General features: G+C 61.5%; 1 protein-coding gene and 1 pseudogene across 1 annotated transcript in view; one reads left to right on the top strand and one right to left on the bottom strand.

Annotated features, from left to right (window-relative positions):
* Positions 1-39: 39 nt before the first annotated feature.
* On the top strand, positions 40-6,723 carry LOC118356217 (annotated as a pseudogene).
* Positions 6,724-20,477: 13,754 nt separating this feature from the next.
* The window catches only part of LOC113934196 (ficolin-2-like), a 33,563-nt gene continuing 26,062 nt past the window's right edge, over positions 20,478-27,978 (bottom strand). The window contains 9 exon segments of the mRNA XM_035723738.1: positions 20,478-20,718; positions 21,254-21,392; positions 22,086-22,136; positions 22,139-22,213; positions 22,694-22,822; positions 23,184-23,215; positions 23,974-24,007; positions 24,504-24,557; positions 25,146-25,258. Coding sequence (XP_035579631.1) covers positions 20,478-20,718; positions 21,254-21,392; positions 22,086-22,136; positions 22,139-22,213; positions 22,694-22,822; positions 23,184-23,215; positions 23,974-24,007; positions 24,504-24,557; positions 25,146-25,258 — 868 coding nt within the window.

Here is a 27,978-nt window from a genome sequence, read left to right as displayed (position 1 = left end):
AGAAGCCAGGGCGCTCCCGCGGCCGCGCAGACCAGAGCCATGGAGCAGGGAGGAGCTGCTGCGGCCGCCGGACCCGCCGTCACGCTCGCCATCACGCTCGCCATCGTGCTCTCGTGCACTGGGGCCTGGGCCGCCGCCGCCGACACCTGTCCCGGTGAGTCAGACGCCGGGTGAGCCGTCCGGACATGGATCCGGTGCTCGGCCAGCCGGCAGCCTCCACTTGCATGCCAGCCTCGCACTCGGCCCGCCGCCAACATTCCTTCATATTCCTCGTGATAGCACACATTACGTGTCATTTTCCAGAAGAGGAGGCTATTGGGCAAAGGAGAGGCAGCCTCACCCAGAGGTGATGGGCACTGCTCTGAAGTCAGACCCGCTGGGCCCGAACCCTGGCCTGTGCCGTCGGCAGAGGACCCTGCAGAGGCTTCCTTCTTCTCCGGGCCCCAGGGTCCACGAGCCGGGGGGCGATCACCAGGGTCCACGAGCCGGGGGGCGATCACCAGGGTCCACAAGCTGGGGGGCGATCACCAGGGTCCACGAGCAGGGGGGAGGTCAACAGGGTCCACGAGCCTGGGACCTATCACCAGGGTCGAGGACCAAGGGGGCAATCAGCAGCGTCCAGGAACAAGGGGACAATCACCTGACGTAGGAGCAGGGGCGATCGTCAAGTCCCACCCCGTGGGTTGTGTGCAAAGGTAGAGGGCGGAATGCCGCCCGGGTCAGACGGTGTGCCTTGGCATGGCGCTGGGACCTCACACCGTGAGCCCCGCGGTGTCCCTGAGGTGGCAGGTCAGGGCAGGCTCCGGAACGCCTCTCCCTGGCTGGCGGCTCTCATGAGCCCTCCCACCTGCACTGAGCTGTGGGAGGTTCTGGCCCGGGCGGGACAGGCACAGGTGTGCTACCAAGTGTCCAAGGGCCACACCGTGCCTTGGCTAGCCAGGGCTGGCGGGACGGAGAACGTGACTGACACTCAGGATCCCGAGAGAGGTCTGCAGGGCGCGAGGCCCGACACACACGTGAGACCCTTCAGGGGCTATCATGGGACAGTTTGTTTCCCTAAACATGTCTTGTTTCTTAATGTGTCTAAAATTGCCAAGTATTCTTTTTTAATAAGAAAAACTTAAGCAAATTTTAAAAATGAAGTCTACATTGTTCTGACAGTGAGGTGAGGACATAAGAGACCCCAGATGGTGGCACAGCCCTGTCCCCTGCAGGAGCCTGTGGTGTCCAGGCGGCCTCGGGCCATCCCCAGGCCTCAAGCCTCGCACGAGGACGTTTTAGGTTTATCAGCGACACAATGAAACTCCACGAAGTCAATAAACCTCCTCTCCCGGGTGGGTGGCCCCTTGTGTCCTTGAAGCCAACACGCCTCTCTCCAGGCGACCCACAGGGCCCCCTTCTGGCTCAGAAATTCTGTGAGCACATGCCTGAGGTCTGGGGTGAAGTTTCCATGTTGACCCCCAATCCCCCAAGTTTCTTCTCACTATTTATCGTTATTATTTACTGAAAGTCCCCAGTGTTCAGGGAAGCTCTTAGTAAACGCCACGGACCCTGCTCAGGTTATACACATGCGGCTATGTCTAATGATAGCGCTCCGCCTGTCCATTGGAGCTCAGAGGACGCAAGCCCAGAGGGCTTGATTGACTTGTCCCGGGACACACTGCACCGAGGAGCTGGGTTACCCTCAGGCAGGGGGGCCCCAAGGCCATTCCCTCGGGCCTGACCAGCACCCACAGCAGGGCGGAGGGGGGATAGAGCAAGTCTATTTACACCAGAGGCAAAAAGCCCACTTCCAGCCTGACCTTCAGGGGTCCCCAGAGGTCTGCCCCGGCCCGAGGTCACCACGCAGGCAGAAGCCTCGGTCAGCCGCCCGTCTGCGGGATCTGCTGAGCCGCCAGGCCCAGGAGGAAGGCACCGACTGTCACTTGGTGTTTCTCTGCAGAGGGGAAGGTGGTGGGGCTGGGGGCTCCGAAAAGCTCAGCATCCTCCGAGGCTGCCCGGGGCTGCCCGGGGCCGCGGCGCCCAAGGGAGACGCAGGGGTCAACGGAGAGAGAGGTAGGTGCAGCGGGCGCGGGGTGGGGTGACGGGGGCCCTGCTCTTCTCCAGCTACACCCGGGGTTGAGCATCTCCCCACCCCTCCGGCTGGAGCTCAGGCCTGGCCCTGTGCACAGCCAGTGTCAGAGCCACGTGGCTCCTCTCTGGGTGGAGTCAGACCCTACGTGGAGGGGCTCGGGAGGACCCTAGCCGGGCGCTGGGCACGGGGCCAATCTGGCTCGCCCCGCCCGGGACCCCACTGCAGGAGAGCGTGGCCGGCTCCTGCGGGTACCAGGGGGAGGGGGTCTCCCAGGATGTGCCCCGAGACCCGGGTCCCCGACTGGACGGCAGGCCTCGGCGAGGGCGGCACGGGCCTGGGCCCACCACACAGAGCTCAGCAGGGGCAGGAATCCGCGCGGGCCTGGGGCCTGGGCTCCAGGTGACGGCCTGGTCCCCACCCTTGTGCCCGGGGCTGCTCCGTCCACCCCGAGGCAGCAGTTCTGTGGAGAAGTGGCCCTGGGCGGACCTCAGTACTTGGGGCAGAGAGCTCACATGCAATTGTGGCGGCCGCACCTTTGCCCCTGATGCCCGTGTCCTTGGAATTTGCAGGAGCACCTGGTTCCCCTGGAGTCCCTGGGAAGGCAGGACCAACGGGACCCAAACGTAACAACGTGAGGAAGAGCGAGGACCCCTCGGGGGACCCCGGGCTCTGTCCCTAGAGAGATGAGAGAGGAACACAGAGATTCAGGGAGACAGGGAGCCAGGGAGGAGGCCAGAGGGAGAGACGGGGTGGGACGGGGGGCAGACAGAGGGACGGGGGGACGGCACCCATTTCCATTCCCAGGGAGCCTCGAGCTGGTGCATGAGCAGGGTCCTGATCCAGGAACTTGGCCCACAGTGCCCTCTCCTTCCCGGGGGCAGGATCCCAGGCCTCGGGGTCCTCTCCCCGGCTTGGAGACCCTGGCCTTTGAACCCTTGGAGACCCAGAGAGCAATGAGGGTGTGCTGCCCAGAGCAGGAGGCCTGGGGCTCGGCCCCCGCTGTGCTTCCCGCCGGCCCCTGAGGGCGGAGCAGCTGGGTGGTGCCCAGAGCGCTCACGCGGCCTCTCACCGACCACACTTCCCCGCATCGGGGGCCCCATCCTCCCGTCTCTTCTCCAGGAGACCGCGGGGAGAAAGGGGAGCTCGGCTCGCGGTCCTGGGGGCGCCTCGGCAGGCTTGTCCACGTGGGGGTCCCAGAGCCACAGTCAGCTGGCAGCTTCCCCTGGGGAGGGGCTCAGACCCAAGTCCCTCTTCTGTCAGCGAAACGGTGGGAGGCGTGCAAGGTCTGGCTCAGGGCTCGGTTTGATGGCCCGGTCGGCGAGGGCCCGAGCCCAGCGTCTGCCCGCGTTGGACCCAAGTGACGGTGGGACAACATTACTGCCGACTGGGGACGCTTCACAGACTTTCCCTCCTATCCATTCTCACTTCGTTACCAAATTGTAAGAGTCAGAGGAGCAATTCGCAAACTCTAAACACAGTCAGGAGCTCCGTGCCCATACAAGAGCGCAGGAATGGGGCGCACACCCGAATGCCCAAGGCCCCAGCGCTCTCCCCAGGCGGAGGCTCGGAGGGACAGCGGGTGGAGCTGACAGCGACCAGAGACCGGGGCGAGTCCATACCCGCGCCACTGAGGCCCGGGGGCCCTCAGGAGATGGCCGGCACCGGGTGCACACAGTGACCCTGAGTGACAGCGCTGCCCCACGGCCCCCAGCCCAGGCTGGACACGGGGGACCCAGCAGAGCCGCTTCCAGGCACGGGCAGTCTGGAGCCCATCCCTGGGACTGGACGGTCTGCCCCGGACAGATCCCGATCCTATTTGCATTCTGTATGCCGGCCGCCGAGCACCTGTGGCTGAAGGGGACGGGGGCGCCCGTTTCCAGACCGTGATGGGTGCGTCCTCTCCCCACAAACAGGAGAGCCTGCGCATCAGTCCTGTGACGCAGGTGCCTGACCACGCCGCCGACCTCCCCACGCTTCCCGCCGCCCACAGGCCAGCCCCACACTGCCCCGCTTCCAGAATCCAAGGACCACACGCTCTTAGACACGTTTCCCTCCCTCGGCTACTCAGCAATGGGCAGCCAGCACCTGGCAATGTTCTCAAGAAGCTAAAATGTGCCCTGAAGGCCAGGGGTCCAGGGACTAAGGCGGGGCGGGCCTGGGAGGGGGGGATGGCCATCACGGCCGCGCGACCCGCGGCTCGGGGTCGGTCCAGGCCCAGGGTCCCCCTCCATCCGTGTAGACGCCCCCCATCATCGCCCCGCCCAGGGCTCCCTGCCTGACATCAGCCTCCAGGTCCGTCCCCAGCGCCTCGGACGCTTAGGGAGCTGCTCACGAGGGGGCACTTTCTGAGCGGCGGGAACACCGTCTACCTGCCCGGCTGCCGGCCCCTGCGCGTGCTGTGTGACGTGGACACAGACGGCGGGGGCTGGACCGTGAGTGTCGGCACCGGAGACCGCCCAGTGGAGCAAGGGGGAGGGCGGGCTCTGCCTGGGGATCCCACAGAGCAGTTCGGCCGCCCGAGGGGGGACACTCTCGGGTGGCCTTTGTCAAATTGTCCACATCCCCCGTGAGGCTGACCCGACCCTCTGGCCCAGGCCGGGGCGAACCAGACACCTTGGTGGGGGGCGAACTCTACGGGAGGGAGTGCAGACTCTGGGGCGCGGCCCGACAGGAGCCCACACCTCCAGCTGTTTGGCTTAGGACGTGTCACCCACCCTCTCTGTTCCTCTAGTTCTCCCCTCCCTCGGACGTGGGCTCAGTACACCCCTGGGGTCTGAGATGAGCCCCACAGCCATGCCAGGCTCTCGGTCGGGGTGTTCCCTGAGCGACGAGGCCTCCTCCAAGGTGGTGGGGCCCCTGAGCCGTGGACCCCAGCCGGGCGCCGGTCCCCGAGCCTGCTCGTCTTCCCTAGGTTTTTCCAGCGAAGGAGCGACGGCTCCGTGGATTTCTTTCGAGACTGGGCCGTGTACAAGAAGGGCTTCGGCAGTCAGCTGGGGAGTTCTAGCTGGGGAATGACAACATCCACGCCCTCACCGCCCAGGGTACGTCCCTGACCTCCACCTGCCCCGGACCTGAGCCTGGCCCCGCGGGGCTGAGGAACACACCCCTCCTCCTGCTGGGGTGCATCTGAGCGGGACCCATTAGTTCTGTGCCCCCCGGCCCATGCGTGGGAGGCCTGCCGTGGTCTCACACATCAGGTCGGGTCACGTAAGGACCAAGGTGAAGGACCCTGGCAGGCATGCACCCCAGCCTGCACGGTCTGGATGAGGGCAGGGTCTTTACCCTCGGGCTCGTCTGCCCAGAGCGTCACTTGTCGCTGTCCTGGGGAGGCGGCCACGTGGGCCATCTCCCCTCCCTGCCCAGTCCGCCCTGGCCGACTCCTGAAACACCTGCTCCAGCGGGTACCCGACCTTCCCACATGCAGGGACGCCACTGCGGTTAGGGCAGGGGTCTGCGAGTGATGTCAGAGCCCGCCGGGAAAATGCACACGTGCATGTAGAGTAGCGTCGTGTTCCAGCAGATGAACAGGAAGAGGGGATTACAGGTGCAGTAGAAGGACTCTGGGGAAGTGGTGTTCAAGTCCTTCATATAACCAAGGACTTCTTCCATGATCGTGCAGACCTTCCCTGCCTGCCAAGTTCAGACAGTCCCTACACGCTTTCCTAAATTCCCACCTCCCGGCCCTGGAGACAGAGGGTCCCTCTTGCTGGGACCTCACAGCCTTTCTGCCCCAGGAACCAACGAGCTCCGTGTAGACCTCGTGGACGTCGAGGGTAACCGCCGATTTGCCAAGTACAGCTCATTCCAGATGGCGGGCGAGGCCGAGAAGTACAGGCTGGTCCCGGGAACCTTCGCTGGGGGCGGCGCGGCTGAGTGTCCGCCCTGGGCCGAGGGGCCTGGGCTGCAGTGCAGAGGGGACCTGCTTCCCCTCCTGGCTCTGCCTCGTCTGTGGGGAGAGAGGTGGCGGCAGCCAGACGTGGCTCTCCATCCATCCATAGGTGAAGGAAGTGTCACCCGCACCTCATGGTGCCAACAAAGTCCGTGTGACCCATTTAGTACAAAGTCCGGGAGAACTGGTATTCTTATTTACCGCCATTATTGACACCAACAGGGGCCCGCTGCTAATGTGGCCCATTTCTGTGGAGCTGAGTTCCTGCTTCATGGTGCCTGGGGCTGTCTGCTGAGCAACCTAGAAGTCCAGGGCCACAAGTGGCCTCCCTCCAAGTCAGGGTGCCTGCCAGCTGGCAGGGACAGAGGGGATGACGGATGCCAAGGCCACTGTACCAGAGAGCAAGTGTTCCCCGGCACCCCCTAGAGTTGTGCAGTACACGTCTTGCACCCCTGGACAGGACACGTTCCTGCCTAGACCTAGGATCCAAGTAAAACGGCCCACTCTCCCTCTGTGCAGGGGACTCCCTGTCAAACCCAACAACCTCGCCTTCTCCACCAAGGACCAGGACAACGACTCAAGTCTAGAAAACCGTGCTGAGCGCTGCGAGGGGGCCTGGTGCTATTCACGGTGTCACCTGTCAAACCGCATCGGTCTCTACCTCCGGGGGGCTCACAAGACCTTTGCAAACGGCAGGAACCGGAAGTCGGGGAAAGGCTGCATCTACAAGGTGTCAGAGATGAAGGTGCGGCCCGTCTAGCGCAGGGCGGTCCACGCACACAGGGGCCGCAGCCAGGGCTGGTCTGGTCGCTCCCAGGGGAGGGAGCAAGGGCTTGGGGCCCTCACCCTCTTCCCTCTGGGACCCTCTCTGCTTTGTGCCTTTCACCCGCACTAACGCCCTGTCTCCCATCTGCGAGGGTGAGCGCAGGGACCCCGGATCCTGGCAGCCACGCACTTTCTCAATAGAGACGTTTGCTTCCACGCTCGGCACACGTGGGCCCCCATCGCTTGCCTTTCCCCGACCGACCGACCGCTGGTCACGCCGCCTCCGTTTGTTTGTTCGCGCCCCACCGTGGGCGCTGAGGGTGTTTCTGGGGGTTTCAGGTCAGGAGTCGGCACACGGGGCCTGTGGCCGTGCCCCGTTGCCTCTGTGCTCGGTGGCCGCGGTCGGTGGTCCCGTGGCCTTTATTCTGCTGACAGAGCAGAGTGGCGGAGACACAGACCATGGGACCACGACCACCAGCCCTAAAATCTTCCCCAGGCAGCCCGTGAGAAAGTGTCCGCTGACCCAGGCTCAGAGGTGACCTGGCCTGTCCCAGGCCCCAGCCCCGGGCCCAGCTCTCCCCACTCGGCCTCACGGTCCCGCTCCCGGCTTCCCTGGTTCTCACTGAGACACCCTCCGACGTGGAGCAGGGCTGACCATAGGCCTGGCGGTCCCTGAGCAGGAACAAGCCGGAGGCGGCGTAAGGCAGCACGTGCGGGTGCTCTGAGCTGCCCGGGGAGAGGCGCTCCGCCCGGAGTGTCCAGCGCCAGGCCACCCCACACCTGGCCAGCCGGCCCCCGGGGCGGGGACAGGTGCCACGTGAGTGGGCAGGCCATCTGAGAGCCCTAAGAGGCATTAGCCCAGGAGCCAGTGTCTGCCGAGCAGGCTACCCAGCCCTCTCTCCCCACCCCGCCACCCTCCCCGCCCGGAGGGGACCGCATCCTCAGCCTGGGCAGTGGGTCCCCGCAACGGCTGGCACTTGGCGCTTCTTTGCTCCTCGGGTCCCCCTAGCCCCCTTGTGACCACTGTGGCTTTGTGGTCTCCTTGCAGAGAATCTGGGAGGGCCCAAGGGGGATCCCACCTTCCTTGCCCCCCAGGGTCCCCTCGGGGGGCGCTTAGCTGGTCTAAGAACCACACAGAGCTTGGAGCATGTGGGGTGCGTGCCGTGTCCGGGATCCTTCCGGGAACGCGGGCGTGGTTTTCTCTCCTTTCCTGGAGGGAGCCGTGTCCTGAGGCTCACGAGCCTGTGCTTGGCCTGGGGCTCCCTGAGCCACCCCTGCTCTGAGGGGAGCCAGTGCAGGACCCCACCCTCAGCCCCGACCCCACCCTGGGCGTGGGACAGTGGCCACGTGAGCACCTGCTGGCCCCGGAGCACAGGATCTCACCGTGTCTGGGCCTCGCAGCCCTGGAACCTGGGTCCTCCTGGGAATGACCTTCCTTCCAGAAGCCAGGATTGCAAAGAGACAATTAAACCTTGAGAAGGCACTTAACCTCTTGAGTGCCACGTCATTATCGTGCAGGGCAAATATAAGACTGTTAAACGCAGGAATCTTTCGAGCTGGCAAGCAAGAAATTATTTGTAAGTTTTGTTCTAAAAATCCGTTTAATTGAGAGGTAGGTTAAGAGGTAAAAATAATAATTTTTGTAAATATTTAATTTGAGCCTTGCTGGACTTCATTTATAAGTGCTCTCTTGCTTTTAGGACTTGAGAAGATTTTTTAAAAAGGACTTGTAAAATTGCAAAGATACGTGAGAGAGGAAAGGGCTCGTGTAATTAACCTAATGGAATAGCAGATTTATTTGCATTTATACACGTGTGCATTGCAGACGTGTGTGGTTGCAGGGGCCGGGGATGGGCGGCGGGGCTTGGGAAGGTGTAACCAGCACGTGGGCATCTGAAGGGCTATTCCGCCCAGGCCACCGTAGGACCAGCTGGCCCTCGGGGGCCCCTGGCGGCGGCAGGTGCCTGCAACGCCCCCCCTCCCCCGCTCCCCCCATGACGCCTGGTTCCTCTAGGTCACCAGAGCTGCTGCAGGGAGGCCAGCTGCCTCCCAGGACCAGGGGGCTGAGGCCAGCTTGGAGCCTGGGCCGAGGCCACGTGTGTCCCCTCGGCTGGGCTGTCCCCTGCCCTCCCTTGCTGCTCCTCCGAGGGTTCAGGTCTGCGGTGCGGCAAATGGAGCAGGGCCTGTGGGGTCGGTGCACACGCCCCTTAGATTCCCAACTGTGGTGGGACCTCTGTGGTCGCGGGAGGACACGGGGTCCGGCCTGGGAAGCCTCGCTTTGGTGGGAGTGACCTCTGAAGACCCGGGGAGCAATGAGGCCGGCCCGCAAGGTCAGGACGGTGCACCCGGGAGTCCCAGCTGCAGGGGGCGGGCAGTGGTCCAGTCCAGGCGGAAGGGGGGCTGTCCTGCACGTCCACGGCCCCGGGAGGGAACAGTGCGGAACGTGCGCACTTAGCCACGGGCTTCCTGCCCCTGAGTCTGCCCCTCGACGCCCCCTCCTCCCGGGTCCTCTCTCTCACACTTGAACCTCTTCTGGCTTCAGTCTGATTTCTGGTTTCGTCCACCCCGTGCCGTCCCTCGTGGCAGGAAGGCCCTTTCTCCCAGCCAGCATGGGTGGGCCTATGGAGCCTTCAGGAGCCCTCCATCCCCTGACCCAGTGGCTCTCGGAGCCTTGGGCTCAATTCTTGCTGTGGTCCGGCCCCCCACCCCCACCCCGTGTCTTGCCTTCCAGCCCAGCACGTGCTGGGAGCCCGGCCTGGGGCTCTGGCGGCTCCCTGCCCCGGTCGGTCATCAGCATGTGCTTGGGGGCCCATGTTGGCCACCCGGTGCTGCCTGAGCGCTGGGGCGTGGGACTCCCAAGGTCAGGGTCCCAGAGTGGAGCTGCCTCCCTCAAGAAGAAGCAAGTCTTTGTTTCACGGGGGAAGTGCCCCGGCTTTGTGTCCACACAGACCTGGGTCTGCCTGGGCTTTGCCGGGTGCAGGTGCTGTGACCTTGGGCCGGTCACTTGACCTCTCTGCGTTCTCTCTCATGCGCCTGGGGGTGGACAGGGTGGCTCTGAGGACTCTGGAGGAAGGACGGGGGGCACAAAGCTTGGGGTCTGTGATAGACGGAGGGGTCAGTCATCGTGGTGTGGGCCTTGCCGGCTTCCCCCTGCACCCCGCCCCCAGCTCTAAGGAGCCGCCCTCCCCAGCCTGGCCGCGGGGCTCGGGTCCGGCCTCAGCTTCCACTCTGCAGTCACAACCTGGGAGCAGGAGCCCCTTGGCTTCTCGGTCACTGTTGTAAGCTGTGGCAGCCCCGGCCCCCCCACCCGCAACTTCCCTGTGCCCCCTGCCCCCCCTGGCCGCGGGCGGGTCATGGCTGTTCTGCTGGGGGTGTCGGGGGCTCTGCTGCAGGCGCCCCGGGATCGGAGGTTGGTGCCACTTCAGTGTCCATCTCCGGCTGCCCACTCTTGCCCGGGGGTGCTCTGAGGGGCACAGCAGAAGCCAGGCCGGGATGATCCCTGAGCTAAAAGACCTCCCCCAAGGCGGTGGGGCCCCTGAGCCGTGGACCCCAGGAGGGCCTCAGCCCCGGAGCCTGCTCACCTTCCACAGGTTTTCCAGCAAAGGAGCAACGGCTCCATGGATTTCTTTCGAGACTGGGCCGCGTACAAGAAGGGCTTCTGCAGTCAGCTGGGAGAGTCTGGCTGGGGAATGACAACATCATGCTCTGACCGCCCAGGGTAGGTCCCTGACCCCCATCTGCCCTGGACCTGAGCCCTGGCCCCCTGGAGCCAAGCACCCCACCCCTCCTCCTGCTGGGGTGCATCTGAGAGGGATTCATTAGTGATGTGCCCACCTATGCGTGTGTGCTCTTAGAACCTCTGAACGTTAGAATGAGAGGGATCAGGGTTATTGGTGTGAAGATGGTTCTGGTCTCAAGTGTCTGGAACCCAGATCAGCAAGTGAGCCTGAGGTGTTGGGACTTGGGGTAGCCCATCTCCCACATCTGCCTGGCGGTCTTTCCTGGACACTGGATCCAGGCCCATGGAGACCCCTGCCTTGCCTCCTGGTCTGGCATAGGAAGTCTCCCACAGGCACATGCACCCCGAGAGAGAGGTATTCACCCTGATTCCTCTGTTCCTAACAGTACGTTCAAGGCTGGTCCTAGGGAAACTGCCGAATTGCAGGTATTTTTTTTTCCCCCCAGCATCCTCGGGGCAGCCTCGAAGGGATGTGCCTCAAATTCTTGCAGAAGAAGCTACCAATACAGTGGCTCAAACTTGGTGTTTGCAGGAGAACTGACGCTTTAAAAATAGCCATGCTGCATTCCATCAAATGGACACCAATCTTGAAATTCTGGGCATGGCTTACGGACTAGCTGGGAGGATTCTTCAAATTGGGGCACCATCCGAGATGTTCTTACATCAATGGGGGCTTTTCATAGATTCCCCCTTGAGTTCCCCCTGGATGCCAAGTTCTCACATCCCTTAAGAATTTACCCAAATGCGGCACCTCCCGTGCCTGGAGGTAGAAGGACTTTCAAGGCTGGGACCCTTCATGCCACAGGAGCCCCGAGCTCCATGTCGACCCTGTGGACTTTGAAGACAACCTCCAAGTACAAGTCTTTTGCCAAGTACAAGTCATTCAAGATGGCGGGCAAGGCCGAGAAGTGCAAGTTGGTCCTGGGGGCCTTCGCTGGGGGCAGCGTGGGTGAGTGTCCGCCCTGGGCTGAGGGGCTTGGGCTGCAGTGCAGAGAGGACCTGCTTCCCCTCCTGGTTCTGTGTGCCCCTGGTGACCCTGGGCTGGGACTTGCCCTCCCTGTGTCCTGGCTTCTCCATCTGTGATATCTGCATCTCTGTGACAGTGAGCTGTCTGTGTGTGGAGCCTGAGGTTCCTGACCCTCGTCCCCAAGGGCACATGGAAGAAGACCCCGATCTTACACCTGTCCTCAGAGCCTCGTTTCCAAACTGCTCCATGACACATGAGCCCTGTGGGCCGTTCTCCACCAAAAGCATCTCTGGTGGTATGATTAGGGGAAACACTTCCTACAGAGCGCCCTCCTGGGAGTGCCACGGGCATTCATTCACTGAAGGCGGGGCCCTGAGCCGTGGACCCCAGCAGCGCCCCCGTCCCAAGGACACTGGTACAGGAGCGTGCAGGTGCAGCAGGAGCCTGTTGAACTGTTGAGCCCGGAGCTGCCGAGAGCACTGCGCTCAGGTGGAGGGAGGTTGGGAAGAGGAGCCCTGTATTCGAGTGCCCTTGACCCACATGGTCTCACTGGGGAGGCCAAGGAAGCCACAGGGCCGGGCCCGTTGCCCCATTTTATAGGTGGTGAGGGGAGGCTGAGGGTGGGTGCGGCTGCAGATCCAGGGGTGAGCTTCCCGCTCAAGGCTAAACACAGAGCAGGCGGCCCCAGATGAGGACGACCAGGGCAGCCCAGGGAGGGGACAAAGGACACTAGCCAGGGGAGGGGGCGGTCCTGGCAGTCCTCCGGGTCCTGGGGGAGCTGCGGGGGCAATGCCCTGTGGGGGTAGGTTGTGTGCTTCCTGATCCCAAGGTCCCTTTGAACCTAGAAAACTCTCTTTAAAAAGGGGGAGAACGTTACATAGGAACATTTCAGCTTCTGACTGTGTGGAGAGGGTGCTTCAAGACAGCTGTCCCCTGAGAACAGCTGGACCTCCCTCGGAAGGCACTACCACATCTGCTCCGAGAAGTGGGGCCGCCTGCCCGCCACGCCCAGCGTGTGCCGCAGTTGCAGGGCCCCTGCAGACCTGGGGGGGCTGGGCTGAACAAGCCCCACGGGAGGTGACTGAGGACCGCTTCCCATCCTTGGGCCAGGGACAGACGCTCAGCTGGGATTTTAGAAGCACCAGACACAAAGGAGCAGGTTGATCAATTCGACCACATTGAAGTCAAGAGCTCCTGTTTATCAAAGCATACCTCAAGAGAATAGAAGGGACATCAGAGAGCGATAGATTTGCTCCGTCAGGCGGACGTATGGCCTTCTGCTGCCGCCACAGCTCATTACCAAAACCGTAGTGACTTAGAGCAACAGAAATGCATTCTGCACGTTTGAAGTCCACCCGAGTCTCACTGGGCAGGAAGTGAGTCACCAGCAGGGCTGTGTTCCTTCTGGAGACTCGAGGGGGGAGTCTGTTTCTCTGCCTTCTGCAGCTTCTAGAAGTTTCCACTGGCATTCCTCGGCCTGAGGTCCCTTCCCCCAGCCTCACAGCACACGAAGTCACCTCCCAAGCCCTGCTCCCCAGGCCACTTCTCCCTCTGAGCACAGCCAGGAAAGCCTCTCTGCTTGGAAGGAGAGGACATCAGGTCGGTCCCCTGCATCATCCAGGACCATCCCCCATCTCGGGCTCCTTAACTTCATGCCATCTCCCAAGTCCCTTTGGCCTTGTAAGGTGACACAGTCCATGAGTTCTGGGGATTAGGGTGGGAACCAGTGGCAGGTGGTATATGATTCTGCCTATCACCAACGATTGAAAGAAAAAGCAGTCTCATATCTCAATGCTTAAAGAACTCCTACAGATCCATCAGAACACTAGAACAGCTCAGTGCAAAGTAGGTGAGAGATTTGGACAGACGCTTCCCAAAAGATGATATCCACGGGGCGGATATATTTTTTAAAAAGTTCTCGGTTTGATTAGTTCTTGGGGAAATGCGAATTAGAACCAGAAGGAGGTCCTATTACACACTCGTGGGGACGGATGGAATTTGGCTAAGCGATGCTGTGCCATAGGGGCTTTCTCACACGCTGCCGAAGCGCCAGGAACTGATGTCCCCAACTTGGAAAAGAGCTTGGCATTAATGCCGGGAACTGAGGACACACATCCCCGTAACCTGCGCTTCTCCCCGGGGACGAGAGAGCCGTGGCACGCACCAGGGAGTGCGGTCAAGGACGCAGGTACTGGAGCGCCTGCCCAGGCGCAGCTGCAACGAGGCCAGGTTCAAGAGAGGGTGCACTGGGGACCCCGCTCCACGTAGAGCTGTTCTCCAAAGTAAAGACAGCCTGTGGCGTGTGGGGGTGCACGTGAAGGCAGTCAACAAACACAACGCAACAAGACAGCAATGGCTTTTGGGAGCGGGACGCAGACGGCCCACGCGGTGCCGGCGCGTCCTGTTTCTTCTCCAGGGTGGCGATCTGGTGCTGGCTCCACGGGGATAAAAATACTGGGGCAACACTTTTCACGGTGTGCACTCTTGTGAACATGCTGCATTCACAGTTGAAAGCTAGAACGCACACTCCCTGGATCCAGGAACGTGGGCGAGTAGCCAGTCCTTCCCTCCCATCACGGGTCATTGACACAGTGGGGTCCCCTGCAGCCCACCTGCTGACCGGATCCCACCCGGTCCTGGCCACAGTCTCCAGGGAAAGCCAAGCGTGTTCACTGGGACGGTACCTTATTCCTTAAGAGGTAAGCATCCTAGAAACCCAGGAAGATGTGCATTAAGTGTAGAAATCGTTAACACAGTAAGTCATAGAATTATGACTTTTGTATTAAGGTATCTGGACAGGTTTGATACTTCAGACTTATGTTTAATGAATTTGCCCTATTATAGAGAAAGTCACACAAACCCCATCTTAGATGCGTAACTAATTGACTTAGTCTCATAATATTGTGTGGAAATCCTAGTGCGTATTGGGATACGTGAGAGACTTTGGGCTCATTGCATTTCTAAGTGAAATTACTCAGGTTTCTAAAAATTAATTAGCACGAGAACGATTCTGTTCATTAGACAATTGAACTGCCCAAGAAGGAATTTAAATCTATTACACTTTATTTTGCAATCTGAAGTGTTGAGGGTAGTTAGTGAATTAAATCTGTAGTGTTCAGTCCCTGAAAAGCTGACTACAAAGATTTGCAGGTCTTACGAATAGAAAAGCAAGATCTATAAGCCAAACGTAAATGATCAGGGAAGAGTTAAAGTTTTTGTTTTGTTTTGTTTTGTAGCTTTCAGAAACCATGCATTAATTTTAAAAGGCAAAGGAAGAGTTTTCTAAACTCAAATCGGCACATTTTGGTGACGGCACGATCTGCTCTGTGTGGGCGTTTGGGGAATGAAGTAAGCAGGGGAACTATGGGGTGGGGGCGGGGACAGGAGCATCACCGCGCCCCTGCCTGCAAGTGCTGGTGGCGGGCATTCCCGCAGCCTTGTCTCCAAGCGCCTCCTCTCTGCTCTCTGGGCCCTTCTGTATCCGCTGGGTATTTGCATTACCCCACTTCCCCTCTACCAGCTCACGCTGAGTCCACGCTGGTCCTACGCCTTCCACGCTGATGCTGGAGCCGGTGCATCCACCCTAGGCCTGTCCGCCCGGAACTGCATCCTCTCCTGCCTTTTGTCATCGCTGCCACAACCCTGTTTCATCCACCTGCCAGAGCCCCACAGACACGGACGCCAGTGCCAAGGCGCTGTCACAACCTGTCCGTCCCCTCACCCTGTGTGCCTTGGTCTTGCTCCTTCTTCCTTTCTGTTTTGTTTTGTTTGGGTTTCTGGTTTTGTTTTGTTCTGTTCTGTTCAATGTAGGTCTGCTGGTGATAAATTCGGTCCACTTTTGTTTCCTGCAAACAGCTTTGTCTTGCCTCCCTTTCAAAGAGCCTCTTCCCTGGGTGTGAAATTCTAGGTTGGCCGTTTTTCTCAGCCCTTGAGAGTGCATGTCCAGCGTTTCTAGATGCCGTTATTTATTTTTCTTTTTAAAGATTTTGTATTTATTTATTTGAGAGAGAGAGAGCAGGGAGAGGGGTAGAGCTGAGCAGGGAGCCCGATGCAGGATTCGATCCCAGGACCGCAGGATCATGACCTGAGCTGAAGGCAGACGCTTCACCGACTGAGCCACCCAGGCGCCCCTAGATGCCATTATTTCTGCACGTGACCCTGTCCCTCGGGCGGTTTATAAGGTTTCCTCTACCCCACGGTTGTGCTGAGACACGTGTGTGAGGCTCGCTCGGACTCTGTCCACCCCACCCCCCTGCTTCAAATGCTCCCCTTACACATGCGGCCAATCTGTTCTTACCGTGTGCCCATGTGTCCCGTCTGTTTGCCATTTTCGTCCTCTGCCCCACCTTCAGTCTGCACGTTCTCGGCAAGCTTCTCCTGGGCACTGGTGAACCCCGTGCCCTCTCAGCCTCCTGCCTTGGCTGTGCGGGGCAGTGGCCCCTGGGAAGACCGGCTCTGTCCCTGCGACATCGGGTCCCCGTGGCTCCTCAGCCTGTCGTCACCTCCACTGCCTCGGAAGGGAATCCCTGGACTTTCTCCCGCTCTTGTCGTTGAGTTCACAAAGAGGTTGGTCCCTGTTTTCTCATCCGTTCATGGACTCCTGGGAGCACGTCTTCCAACTGGAGCTATCCCCTCTTGGAGTTCCCATGGTCACCCTGTTTCAATGGTCACCCTGTATTTGTTCGAGGGGACGGTCACCCTCCTACTGGTGGGGACTGGATATATCCTGACTTTGCAAGGAACGCATCTATGCCACCGCTTTCCCTCATCTGTGAAATTTTCTCCAGAAATAAGTTCCCTGGTGAGCTTGCTGATTCAAAGCATTTAAACTGTTCTTTGCAAAAGGGACCCTATATGGGAAACACGAAGATCATGACACCGCATGTCATGCCATCATGCATTACCCGGGTCCCCACTCAGCGTTCTTAGTGCTCCGATCTACGTCTGGCTTGGCTCACGCCCGCCTTGTGGTCTAAGGACACGTTGGCGCACGGGGGACAGGGGGTCCACAGAACACCAGCCCGCCGGTCGTGGCACGTGGGCTTTCCCACGTGGCTTGTTGCCGGAAGCAGCAGGAAGCCATCCACAAACACAGATCCAACTCCCTGCTGAGATCTTGGTCTCGTAGGTCTGGGATGAGCCCCTGACACTGTATTTTTAAGACCCTCCCAGATGGTTCTGAGGGACAGTCAGGTTTAGGACCCATCACGTGCCACTGGATGATTTGAGGGCAAGCGAATGGAGGCCCCGCTCCCCGTGGCTCAGAGGAGCCAAGCTGGTCCAAAAAGGACTGTGGAGCCGGCCGGGAAAGCAGGCCTGAGCAGGAGCTCTGCGGGGAGGCAGGGCCAATTCCACAAGAGGAGGAGCTCCAATGCCACGGACCACTGCCCCAGGCCACGCTGCACAGGCCACCATGGGGGACGTCGGGGGCTGGGGAGCCACCGATCCTCGTTCTGAATGGAAGCACGCCCAGAGCCGCCTCACCTTCTTTCCCATGCCCAGATCTGATGGTTTACCGTTCAACCCTGGTTAACATTGAGAACGCCCCTCTCGTGATGGAAGGCGCCGGACTCTGGGAGGCCCGTCTTTGATGCTTTGGGACAGATGGACATTTCCAGATGGCTCGTGGCTCTCCCGGCTTCCTGACTGGGACAGCTGCCACGTCTCAGGGTGGGCGGGTGGGGCTTCCGGCCTTCGCGAGGCTCAGGGAATCAGATAATTGGCCGCCCCCGCCCCATATGGCAGATTAGTCACGGGGACCATGACGACCACACGGAGGAGCTTGAGTGTGGCTACAGAAGCAGGAAGGGGCCTACGTGGGCTCCACCCCCAGGACCGTTTCAGGACTAGAGCGCATATATGGGGCTCTGGTCTCCCCTTCCATGTCCACCGTCCATCCATACCTAGGCCACCTCTGCGTCAAGGTGAGTGACAGCCAGCTACTTAACCTTCCTATCCCAGGGCTGTAAGACAAGACAGATGTGTTTCCTGCCCAGGTCATGGTCCGACAACCCCGCGGGCAGGTCAGCACGGCGGCGACCAGCCCCTCCTGCCCTCTGCCTTCTCCATGTACTCCTCCTCAAGCGCTTCTCGCGCTGGATTTATTGCTAATGGACGTGCACACGTCTCTGCCTCGATCATCGTGCGGAGGCCAGCTTGGGGCTTTCAGGCTTGAGCACAAAGACTGCGGTGTACCAGGCAGGGCCGCTCTGTCCCTAACACGGTCCACTGATCTTATCCCCAGGGGCTTTAACAAAATCCCATCTCTCACTGTTTGGGGTCCAGAAATGCTCAGCATTTTCCAACTCTGTAAGACCTCACCTTCCTGGGCCCCCTTCCACGGATCCCACCTGCAAACAGGTATGTTCCTCCACAGGCCGCTCTTTCCCTCGGAAGGCCTATTCAGCCCGCAGACGGGACACACGCACAACCGCGGTTCCGGTTCTCGAGCTCTTCCCTCGGAGCCGCTGGAGCTCCTTCCACATTCCAGGGGCAAGACTTCGATGGGACCCCGCACCCAGACCGCACGCCCTCCCTGGTTCCTTTGAAGTGCAACACTCAGGACCTAAGGCACAGGTGCGGCCTGACCTGTGCAGACAAGAGTGCGGTGTCTCCTCCTCAATTTATACATTGTGCCTTCATTAATGCAGCCTACAAAATAATCGCCTTCCGATGAGCATGTCCTGCTTCGCCTGACCTGCCTGAGCCTAAAATCCACCGGATGACACTTTACAAGTCCTTTTCGTGTAAAATGCCCTAATGTTTTGGAGCCTTAGAAGAACTTGTGAACGTGGGCGAAGAGGAAGGAGGGATCAGAGCACGTGGGTTTGGCGGGCTGGGGGGAGAGCACAGTGCTGTTTGGGGCCCCTCACAGCCCCCAGAGCTCAGCTTTATTTGGGGAGGGGTGGATGTTCCTCAGGCCAGGAGAGAGCAAGGGGGGAAGCAGGCTCTCCCTGGAGAATTCTGAGACCCCAGGCAGCCTGGCTTCTGCTCTGCCCCTCAGAGCACCCCCGGGCAAGAGTGGGCAGCCGGAGATGGACACTGAAGTGGCACCAACCTCCGATCCCGGGGCACCCGCAGCAGAGCCCCCGACACCCCCAGCAGAACAGCCATGACCCGCCCGCGGCCAGGGGGGGCAGGGGGCACAGGGAATTTGCGGGTGGGGGGGCCGGGGCTGCCACAGCTTACAACAGTGACCGAGAAGCCAGGGGCTCCTGCTCCCAGGTTGTGACTGCAGAGTGGAAGCTGAGGCCGGACCCGAGCCCCGCGGCCAGGCTGGGGAGGGCGGCTCCTTAGAGCTGGGGGCGGGGTGCAGGGGGAAGCCGGCAAGGCCCACACCACGATGACTGACCCCTCCGTCTATCACAGACCCCAAGCTTTGTGCCCCCCGTCCTTCCTCCAGAGTCCTCAGAGCCACCCTGTCCGCCCCCAGGCGCATGAGAGAGAACGCAGAGAGGTCAAGTGACCGGCCCAAGGTCACAGCACCTGCACCCGGCAAAGCCCAGGCAGACCCAGGTCTGTGTGGACACAAAGCCGGGGCACTCGAGAGGTTAAGTGCCTTCTCAAGGTTTAATTGTCTCTTTGCAATCCTGGCTTCTGGAAGGAAGGTCATTCCCAGGAGGACCCAGGTTCCAGGGCTGCGAGGCCCAGACACGGTGAGATCCTGTGCTCCGGGGCCAGCAGGTGCTCACGTGGCCACTGTCCCACGCCCAGGGTGGGGTCGGGGCTGAGGGTGGGGTCCTGCACTGGCTCCCCTCAGAGCAGGGGCGGCTCAGGGAGCCCCAGGCCAAGCACAGGCTCGTGAGCCTCAGGACACGGCTCCCTCCAGGAAAGGAGAGAAAACCACGCCCGCGTTCCCGGAAGGATCCCGGACACGGCACGCACCCCACATGCTCCAAGCTCTGTGTGGTTCTTAGACCAGCTAAGCGCCCCCCGAGGGGACCCTGGGGGGCAAGGAAGGTGGGATCCCCCTTGGGCCCGCCCAGATTCTCTGCAAGGAGACCACAAAGCCACAGTGGTCACAAGGGGGCTAGGGGGACCCGAGGAGCAAAGAAGCGCCAAGTGCCAGCCGTTGCGGGGACCCACTGCCCAGGCTGAGGATGCGGTCCCCTCCGGGCGGGGAGGGTGGCAGGGTGGGGAGAGAGGGCTGGGTAGCCTGCTCGGCAGACACTGGCTCCTGGGCTAATGCCTCTTAGGGCTCTCAGATGGCCTGCCCACTCACGTGGCACCTGTCCCCGCCCCGGGGGCCGGCTGGCCAGGTGTGGGGTGGCCTGGCGCTGGACACTCCGGGCGGAGCGCCTCTCCCCGGGCAGCTCAGAGCACCCGCACGTGCTGCCTTACTCCGCCTCCGGCTTGTTCCTGCTCAGGGACCGCCAGGCCTATGGTCAGCCCTGCTCCACGTCGGAGGGTGTCTCAGTGAGAACCAGGGAAGCCGGGAGCGGGACCGTGAGGCCGAGTGGGGAGAGCTGGGCCCGGGGCTGGGGCCTGAGACAGGCCAGGTCACCTCTGAGCCTGGGTCAGCGGACACTTTCTCACGGGCTGCCTGGGGAAGATTTTAGGGCTGGTGGTCGTGGTCCCATGGTCTGTGTCTCCGCCACTCTGCTCTGTCAGCAGAATAAAGGCCACGGGACCACCGACCGCGGCCACCGAGCACAGAGGCAACAGGGCACGGCCACAGGCCCCGTGTGCCGACTCCTGACCTGAAACCCCCAGAAACACCCTCAGCGCCCACGGTGGGGCGCGAACAAACAAACGGAGGCGGCGTGACCAGCGGTCGGTCGGTCGGGGAAAGGCAAGCGATGGGGGCCCACGTGTGCCGAGCGTGGAAGCAAACGTCTCTATTGAGAAAGTGCGTGGCTGCCAGGATCCGGGGTCCCTGCTCTCACCCTCGCAGATGGGAGACAGGGCGTTAGTGCGGGTGAAAGGCACAAAGCAGAGAGGGTCCCAGAGGGAAGAGGGTGAGGGCCCCAAGCCCTTGCTCCCTCCCCTGGGAGCGACCAGACCAGCCCTGGCTGCGGCCCCTGTGTGCGTGGACCGCCCTGCGCTAGACGGGCCGCACCTTCATCTCTGACACCTTGTAGATGCAGCCTTTCCCCGACTTCCGGTTCCTGCCGTTTGCAAAGGTCTTGTGAGCCCCCCGGAGGTAGAGACCGATGCGGTTTGACAGGTGACACCGTGAATAGCACCAGGCCCCCTCGCAGCGCTCAGCACGGTTTTCTAGACTTGAGTCGTTGTCCTGGTCCTTGGTGGAGAAGGCGAGGTTGTTGGGTTTGACAGGGAGTCCCCTGCACAGAGGGAGAGTGGGCCGTTTTACTTGGATCCTAGGTCTAGGCAGGAACGTGTCCTGTCCAGGGGTGCAAGACGTGTACTGCACAACTCTAGGGGGTGCCGGGGAACACTTGCTCTCTGGTACAGTGGCCTTGGCATCCGTCATCCCCTCTGTCCCTGCCAGCTGGCAGGCACCCTGACTTGGAGGGAGGCCACTTGTGGCCCTGGACTTCTAGGTTGCTCAGCAGACAGCCCCAGGCACCATGAAGCAGGAACTCAGCTCCACAGAAATGGGCCACATTAGCAGCGGGCCCCTGTTGGTGTCAATAATGGCGGTAAATAAGAATACCAGTTCTCCCGGACTTTGTACTAAATGGGTCACACGGACTTTGTTGGCACCATGAGGTGCGGGTGACACTTCCTTCACCTATGGATGGATGGAGAGCCACGTCTGGCTGCCGCCACCTCTCTCCCCACAGACGAGGCAGAGCCAGGAGGGGAAGCAGGTCCCCTCTGCACTGCAGCCCAGGCCCCTCGGCCCAGGGCGGACACTCAGCCGCGCCGCCCCCAGCGAAGGTTCCCGGGACCAGCCTGTACTTCTCGGCCTCGCCCGCCATCTGGAATGAGCTGTACTTGGCAAATCGGCGGTTACCCTCGACGTCCACGAGGTCTACACGGAGCTCGTTGGTTCCTGGGGCAGAAAGGCTGTGAGGTCCCAGCAAGAGGGACCCTCTGTCTCCAGGGCCGGGAGGTGGGAATTTAGGAAAGCGTGTAGGGACTGTCTGAACTTGGCAGGCAGGGAAGGTCTGCACGATCATGGAAGAAGTCCTTGGTTATATGAAGGACTTGAACACCACTTCCCCAGAGTCCTTCTACTGCACCTGTAATCCCCTCTTCCTGTTCATCTGCTGGAACACGACGCTACTCTACATGCACGTGTGCATTTTCCCGGCGGGCTCTGACATCACTCGCAGACCCCTGCCCTAACCGCAGTGGCGTCCCTGCATGTGGGAAGGTCGGGTACCCGCTGGAGCAGGTGTTTCAGGAGTCGGCCAGGGCGGACTGGGCAGGGAGGGGAGATGGCCCACGTGGCCGCCTCCCCAGGACAGCGACAAGTGACGCTCTGGGCAGACGAGCCCGAGGGTAAAGACCCTGCCCTCATCCAGACCGTGCAGGCTGGGGTGCATGCCTGCCAGGGTCCTTCACCTTGGTCCTTACGTGACCCGACCTGATGTGTGAGACCACGGCAGGCCTCCCACGCATGGGCCGGGGGGCACAGAACTAATGGGTCCCGCTCAGATGCACCCCAGCAGGAGGAGGGGTGTGTTCCTCAGCCCCGCGGGGCCAGGCTCAGGTCCGGGGCAGGTGGAGGTCAGGGACGTACCCTGGGCGGTGAGGGCGTGGATGTTGTCATTCCCCAGCTAGAACTCCCCAGCTGACTGCCGAAGCCCTTCTTGTACACGGCCCAGTCTCGAAAGAAATCCACGGAGCCGTCGCTCCTTTGCTGGAAAAACCTAGGGAAGACGAGCAGGCTCGGGGACCGGCGCCCGGCTGGGGTCCACGGCTCAGGGGCCCCACCACCTTGGAGGAGGCCTCGTCGCTCAGGGAACACCCCGACCGAGAGCCTGGCATGGCTGTGGGGCTCATCTCAGACCCCAGGGGTGTACTGAGCCCACGTCCGAGGGAGGGGAGAACTAGAGGAACAGAGAGGGTGGGTGACACGTCCTAAGCCAAACAGCTGGAGGTGTGGGCTCCTGTCGGGCCGCGCCCCAGAGTCTGCACTCCCTCCCGTAGAGTTCGCCCCCCACCAAGGTGTCTGGTTCGCCCCGGCCTGGGCCAGAGGGTCGGGTCAGCCTCACGGGGGATGTGGACAATTTGACAAAGGCCACCCGAGAGTGTCCCCCCTCGGGCGGCCGAACTGCTCTGTGGGATCCCCAGGCAGAGCCCGCCCTCCCCCTTGCTCCACTGGGCGGTCTCCGGTGCCGACACTCACGGTCCAGCCCCCGCCGTCTGTGTCCACGTCACACAGCACGCGCAGGGGCCGGCAGTCGGGCAGGTAGACGGTGTTCCCGCCGCTCAGAAAGTGCCCCCTCGTGAGCAGCTCCCTAAGCGTCCGAGGCGCTGGGGACGGACCTGGAGGCTGATGTCAGGCAGGGAGCCCTGGGCGGGGCGATGATGGGGGGCGTCTACACGGATGGAGGGGGACCCTGGGCCTGGACCGACCCCGAGCCGCGGGTCGCGCGGCCGTGATGGCCATCCCCCCCTCCCAGGCCCGCCCCGCCTTAGTCCCTGGACCCCTGGCCTTCAGGGCACATTTTAGCTTCTTGAGAACATTGCCAGGTGCTGGCTGCCCATTGCTGAGTAGCCGAGGGAGGGAAACGTGTCTAAGAGCGTGTGGTCCTTGGATTCTGGAAGCGGGGCAGTGTGGGGCTGGCCTGTGGGCGGCGGGAAGCGTGGGGAGGTCGGCGGCGTGGTCAGGCACCTGCGTCACAGGACTGATGCGCAGGCTCTCCTGTTTGTGGGGAGAGGACGCACCCATCACGGTCTGGAAACGGGCGCCCCCGTCCCCTTCAGCCACAGGTGCTCGGCGGCCGGCATACAGAATGCAAATAGGATCGGGATCTGTCCGGGGCAGACCGTCCAGTCCCAGGGATGGGCTCCAGACTGCCCGTGCCTGGAAGCGGCTCTGCTGGGTCCCCCGTGTCCAGCCTGGGCTGGGGGCCGTGGGGCAGCGCTGTCACTCAGGGTCACTGTGTGCACCCGGTGCCGGCCATCTCCTGAGGGCCCCCGGGCCTCAGTGGCGCGGGTATGGACTCGCCCCGGTCTCTGGTCGCTGTCAGCTCCACCCGCTGTCCCTCCGAGCCTCCGCCTGGGGAGAGCGCTGGGGCCTTGGGCATTCGGGTGTGCGCCCCATTCCTGCGCTCTTGTATGGGCACGGAGCTCCTGACTGTGTTTAGAGTTTGCGAATTGCTCCTCTGACTCTTACAATTTGGTAACGAAGTGAGAATGGATAGGAGGGAAAGTCTGTGAAGCGTCCCCAGTCGGCAGTAATGTTGTCCCACCGTCACTTGGGTCCAACGCGGGCAGACGCTGGGCTCGGGCCCTCGCCGACCGGGCCATCAAACCGAGCCCTGAGCCAGACCTTGCACGCCTCCCACCGTTTCGCTGACAGAAGAGGGACTTGGGTCTGAGCCCCTCCCCAGGGGAAGCTGCCAGCTGACTGTGGCTCTGGGACCCCCACGTGGACAAGCCTGCCGAGGCGCCCCCAGGACCGCGAGCCGAGCTCCCCTTTCTCCCCGCGGTCTCCTGGAGAAGAGACGGGAGGATGGGGCCCCCGATGCGGGGAAGTGTGGTCGGTGAGAGGCCGCGTGAGCGCTCTGGGCACCACCCAGCTGCTCCGCCCTCAGGGGCCGGCGGGAAGCACAGCGGGGGCCGAGCCCCAGGCCTCCTGCTCTGGGCAGCACACCCTCATTGCTCTCTGGGTCTCCAAGGGTTCAAAGGCCAGGGTCTCCAAGCCGGGGAGTGGACCCCGAGGCCTGGGATCCTGCCCCCGGGAAGGAGAGGGCACTGTGGGCCAAGTTCCTGGATCAGGACCCTGCTCATGCACCAGCTCGAGGCTCCCTGGGAATGGAAATGGGTGCCGTCCCCCCGTCCCTCTGTCTGCCCCCCGTCCCACCCCGTCTCTCCCTCTGGCCTCCTCCCTGGCTCCCTGTCTCCCTGAATCTCTGTGTTCCTCTCTCATCTCTCTAGGGACAGAGCCCGGGGTCTGCCGAGGGGTCCTTGCTCTTCCTCACGTTGTTACGTTTGGGTCCCGTTGGTCCTGCCTTCCCAGGGACTCCAGGGGAACCAGGTGCTCCTGCAAATTCCAAGGACACGGGCATCACGGGCAAAGGTGCGGCCGCCACAATTGCATGTGAGCTCTCTGCCCCAAGTACTGAGGTCCGCCCAGGGCCACTTCTCCACAGAACCGCTGCCTCGGGGTGGACGGAGCAGCCCCGGGCACAAGGGTGGGGACCAGGCCGTCACCTGGAGCCCAGGCCCCAGGCCCGCGCGGATTCCTGCCCCTGCTGAGCTCTGTGTGGTGGGCCCAGGCCCGTGCCGCCCTCGCCGAGGCCTGCCGTCCAGTCGGGGACCCGGGTCTCGGGGCACATCCTGGGAGACCCCCTCCCCCTGGTACCCACAGGAGCCGGCCACGCTCTCCTGCAGTGGGGTCCCGGGCCGGGCGAGCCAGATTGGCCCCGTGCCCAGCGCCCGGCTAGGGTCCTCCCGAGCCCCTCCACGTAGGGTCTGACTCCACCCAGAGAGGAGCCACGTGGCTCTGACACTGGCTGTGCACAGGGCCAGGCCTGAGCTCCAGCCGGAGGGGTGGGGAGATGCTCAACCCCGGGTGTAGCTGGAGAAGAGCAGGGCCCCCGTCACCCCACCCCGCGCCCGCTGCACCTACCTCTCTCTCCGTTGACCCCTGCGTCTCCCTTGGGCGCCGCGGCCCCGGGCAGCCCCGGGCAGCCTCGGAGGATGCTGAGCTTTTCGGAGCCCCCAGCCCCACCACCTTCCCCTCTGCAGAGAAACACCAAGTGACAGTCGGTGCCTTCCTCCTGGGCCTGGCAGCTCAGCAGATCCCGCAGACGGGCGGCTGACCGAGGCTTCTGCCTGCGTGGTGACCTCGGGCCGGGGCAGACCTCTGGGGACCCCTGAAGGTCAGGCTGGAAGTGAGCTTTTTGCCTCTGGTGTAAATAGACTTGCTCTATCCCCCCTCCGCCCTGCTGTGGGTGCTGGTCAGGCCCGAGGGAATGGCCTTGGGGTGCCCCCTGCCTGAGGGCAACCCAGCTCCTCGGTGCAGTGTGTCCCGGGACAAGTCAATCAAGCCCTCTGGGCTTGCGTCCTCTGAGCTCCAATGGACAGGCGGAGCGCTATCATTAGACATAGCCGCATGTGTATAACCTGAGCAGGGTCCGTGGCGTTTACTAAGAGCTTCCCTGAACACTGGGGACTTTCAGTAAATAATAACGATAAATAGTGAGAAGAAACTTGGGGGATTGGGGGTCAACATGGAAACTTCACCCCCAGACCTCAGGCATGTGCTCACAGAATTTCTGAGCCAGAAGGGGGCCCTGTGGGTCTCCTGGAGAGAGACGTGTTGGCTTCAAGGACACAAGGGGCCACCCACCCGGGAGAGGAGGTTTATTGACTTCGTGGAGTTTCATTGTGTCGCTGATAAACCTAAAACGTCCTCGTGCGAGGCCTGAGGCCTGGGGATGGCCCGAGGCCGCCTGGACACCACAGGCTCCTGCAGGGGACAGGGCTGTGCCACCATCTGGGGTCTCTTATGTCCTCACCTCACTGTCAGAACAATGTAGACTTCATTTTTAAAATTTGCTTAAGTTTTTCTCATTAAAAAAGAATACTTGGCAATTTTAGACACATTAAGAAACAAGACATGTTTAGGGAAACAAACTGTCCCATGATAGCCCCTGAAGGGTCTCACGTGTGTGTCGGGCCTCGCGCCCTGCAGACCTCTCTCGGGATCCTGAGTGTCAGTCACGTTCTCCGTCCCGCCAGCCCTGGCTAGCCAAGGCACGGTGTGGCCCTTGGACACTTGGTAGCACACCTGTGCCTGTCCCGCCCGGGCCAGAACCTCCCACAGCTCAGTGCAGGTGGGAGGGCTCATGAGAGCCGCCAGCCAGGGAGAGGCGTTCCGGAGCCTGCCCTGACCTGCCACCTCAGGGACACCGCGGGGCTCACGGTGTGAGGTCCCAGCGCCATGCCAAGGCACACCGTCTGACCCGGGCGGCATCCGCCCTCTACCTTTGCACACAACCCACGGGTCGGGACTTGACGATCGCCCCTGCTCCTACGTCAGGTGATTGCCCCCTTGTTCCTGGACGCTGCTGATTGCCCCCTTGCTCCTCGACCCTGGTGATAGGTCCCAGGCTCGTGGACCCTGTTGACCTCCCCCCTGCTCGTGGACCCTGGTGATCACCCCCCAGCTTGTGGACCCTGGTGATCGCCCCCCGGCTCCTGGACCCTGGTGATCGCCCCCCGGGAAGCACTCTTAGGAAGGCAGAACACAAACAAGCAGACCAACAAATAAACAATAATAATGTGCTAGGATATGATATAATTTGAGAAAACATGTGCGCTGCAAAGGACGCGTGCACAGAGTATCATCGACGGTGACTCAGCCAGAAACAGGAGAAACCTGAAATCTCTGTGGCTTCCCACCGAGCAGTGATGTCAGCCCACTGTGGGGGCTCCTGGCTGGGCGCCCCTCCTCCCCACGGGGACTCCGGGACCCACATCTCCTCCACCGGCCATCTCCGCCACCTTCCACGTGTGGACCCTCTCTGCAGGGGCATCGTCACTCCAGCCAAGCTCGGAGGACCCCGCGGGGGCGGCTTCAGACCGGGGGCACGTGCCTCCCTCCTGCCCTGTGTCCTCGGGCGGCCGGGTGCTGCGGCCCCGTCTGAGCACTGGGAACGCTGAGGGAGGCAGCCTGGTTATGAGAAGCGGCGGTGGTGGGGAGTGGGTGTTGCTGAGCGCGCAGGACAAAGGCCTGACACTCCCCAGAGAGTGCATTTTCGAGGTCACTGTTTGCATCGTGACGCTTTTCCACTCAGTCACCGACTTGCATCCTGGTGTTCCCTGAGATGCAGTTTTGTAAGCGGCGTATCACGGGGCCCTGGTTCTCCTCCGTGCCGCTCAACGCAACCCTGGACGCGGTCGGGCTGCGTCTACCATCTTGCTCTTTACCTGCCATCCCATCGTGGTTCTCTCTTGCCTCGCTCTCGTCGGGTTGACCTGGCTTTCTCGGTGTTTCACGCGCTCTCTGCCTTGACTCTTTGGCTCTGCCTCTTTGTGTGACATTCAGTGGTTGTGCGGGGAATCACGCAATGCAGCTCACATCATCACTGTCCCCCTCGGGTGACTGGCATGCCAAGTCACGATTCACGTCCGAACGCCCCACAATCCTTTTCCTATAGTTGTTATGGATTTTGCTGCTATATGTTATGAGCCCCTGAAATGCATTTTGATTATTTGTATCTTAAAAATTCAATCGTCCTTTAACAGCCTCTTTAAGGGGGGGGGCGGGATGTATTTTATACATATTTACCATCTCTGCTGCTCTTCCTTTCTTCCTCAGGATCTGCATTTCCACTTGGAATGATTTCCCATCTGCCAGAAGAAATTCCTTCCTCGTTTCGGGGAACGTGGGTCTGCAGGCAACACATTTCCTCCTCTTCTAATTGTCTGGAAGTATCCTTACTTCACCTTCACTC

The sequence above is a fragment of the Zalophus californianus genome, chromosome 13 (genome assembly GCF_009762305.2).
Source record: "Zalophus californianus isolate mZalCal1 chromosome 13, mZalCal1.pri.v2, whole genome shotgun sequence".
NCBI lineage: Eukaryota > Metazoa > Chordata > Mammalia > Carnivora > Otariidae > Zalophus > Zalophus californianus.
Note: the sequence above shows the minus strand (reverse complement) of the source record. Positions and strands in the feature narration are given on the sequence as shown.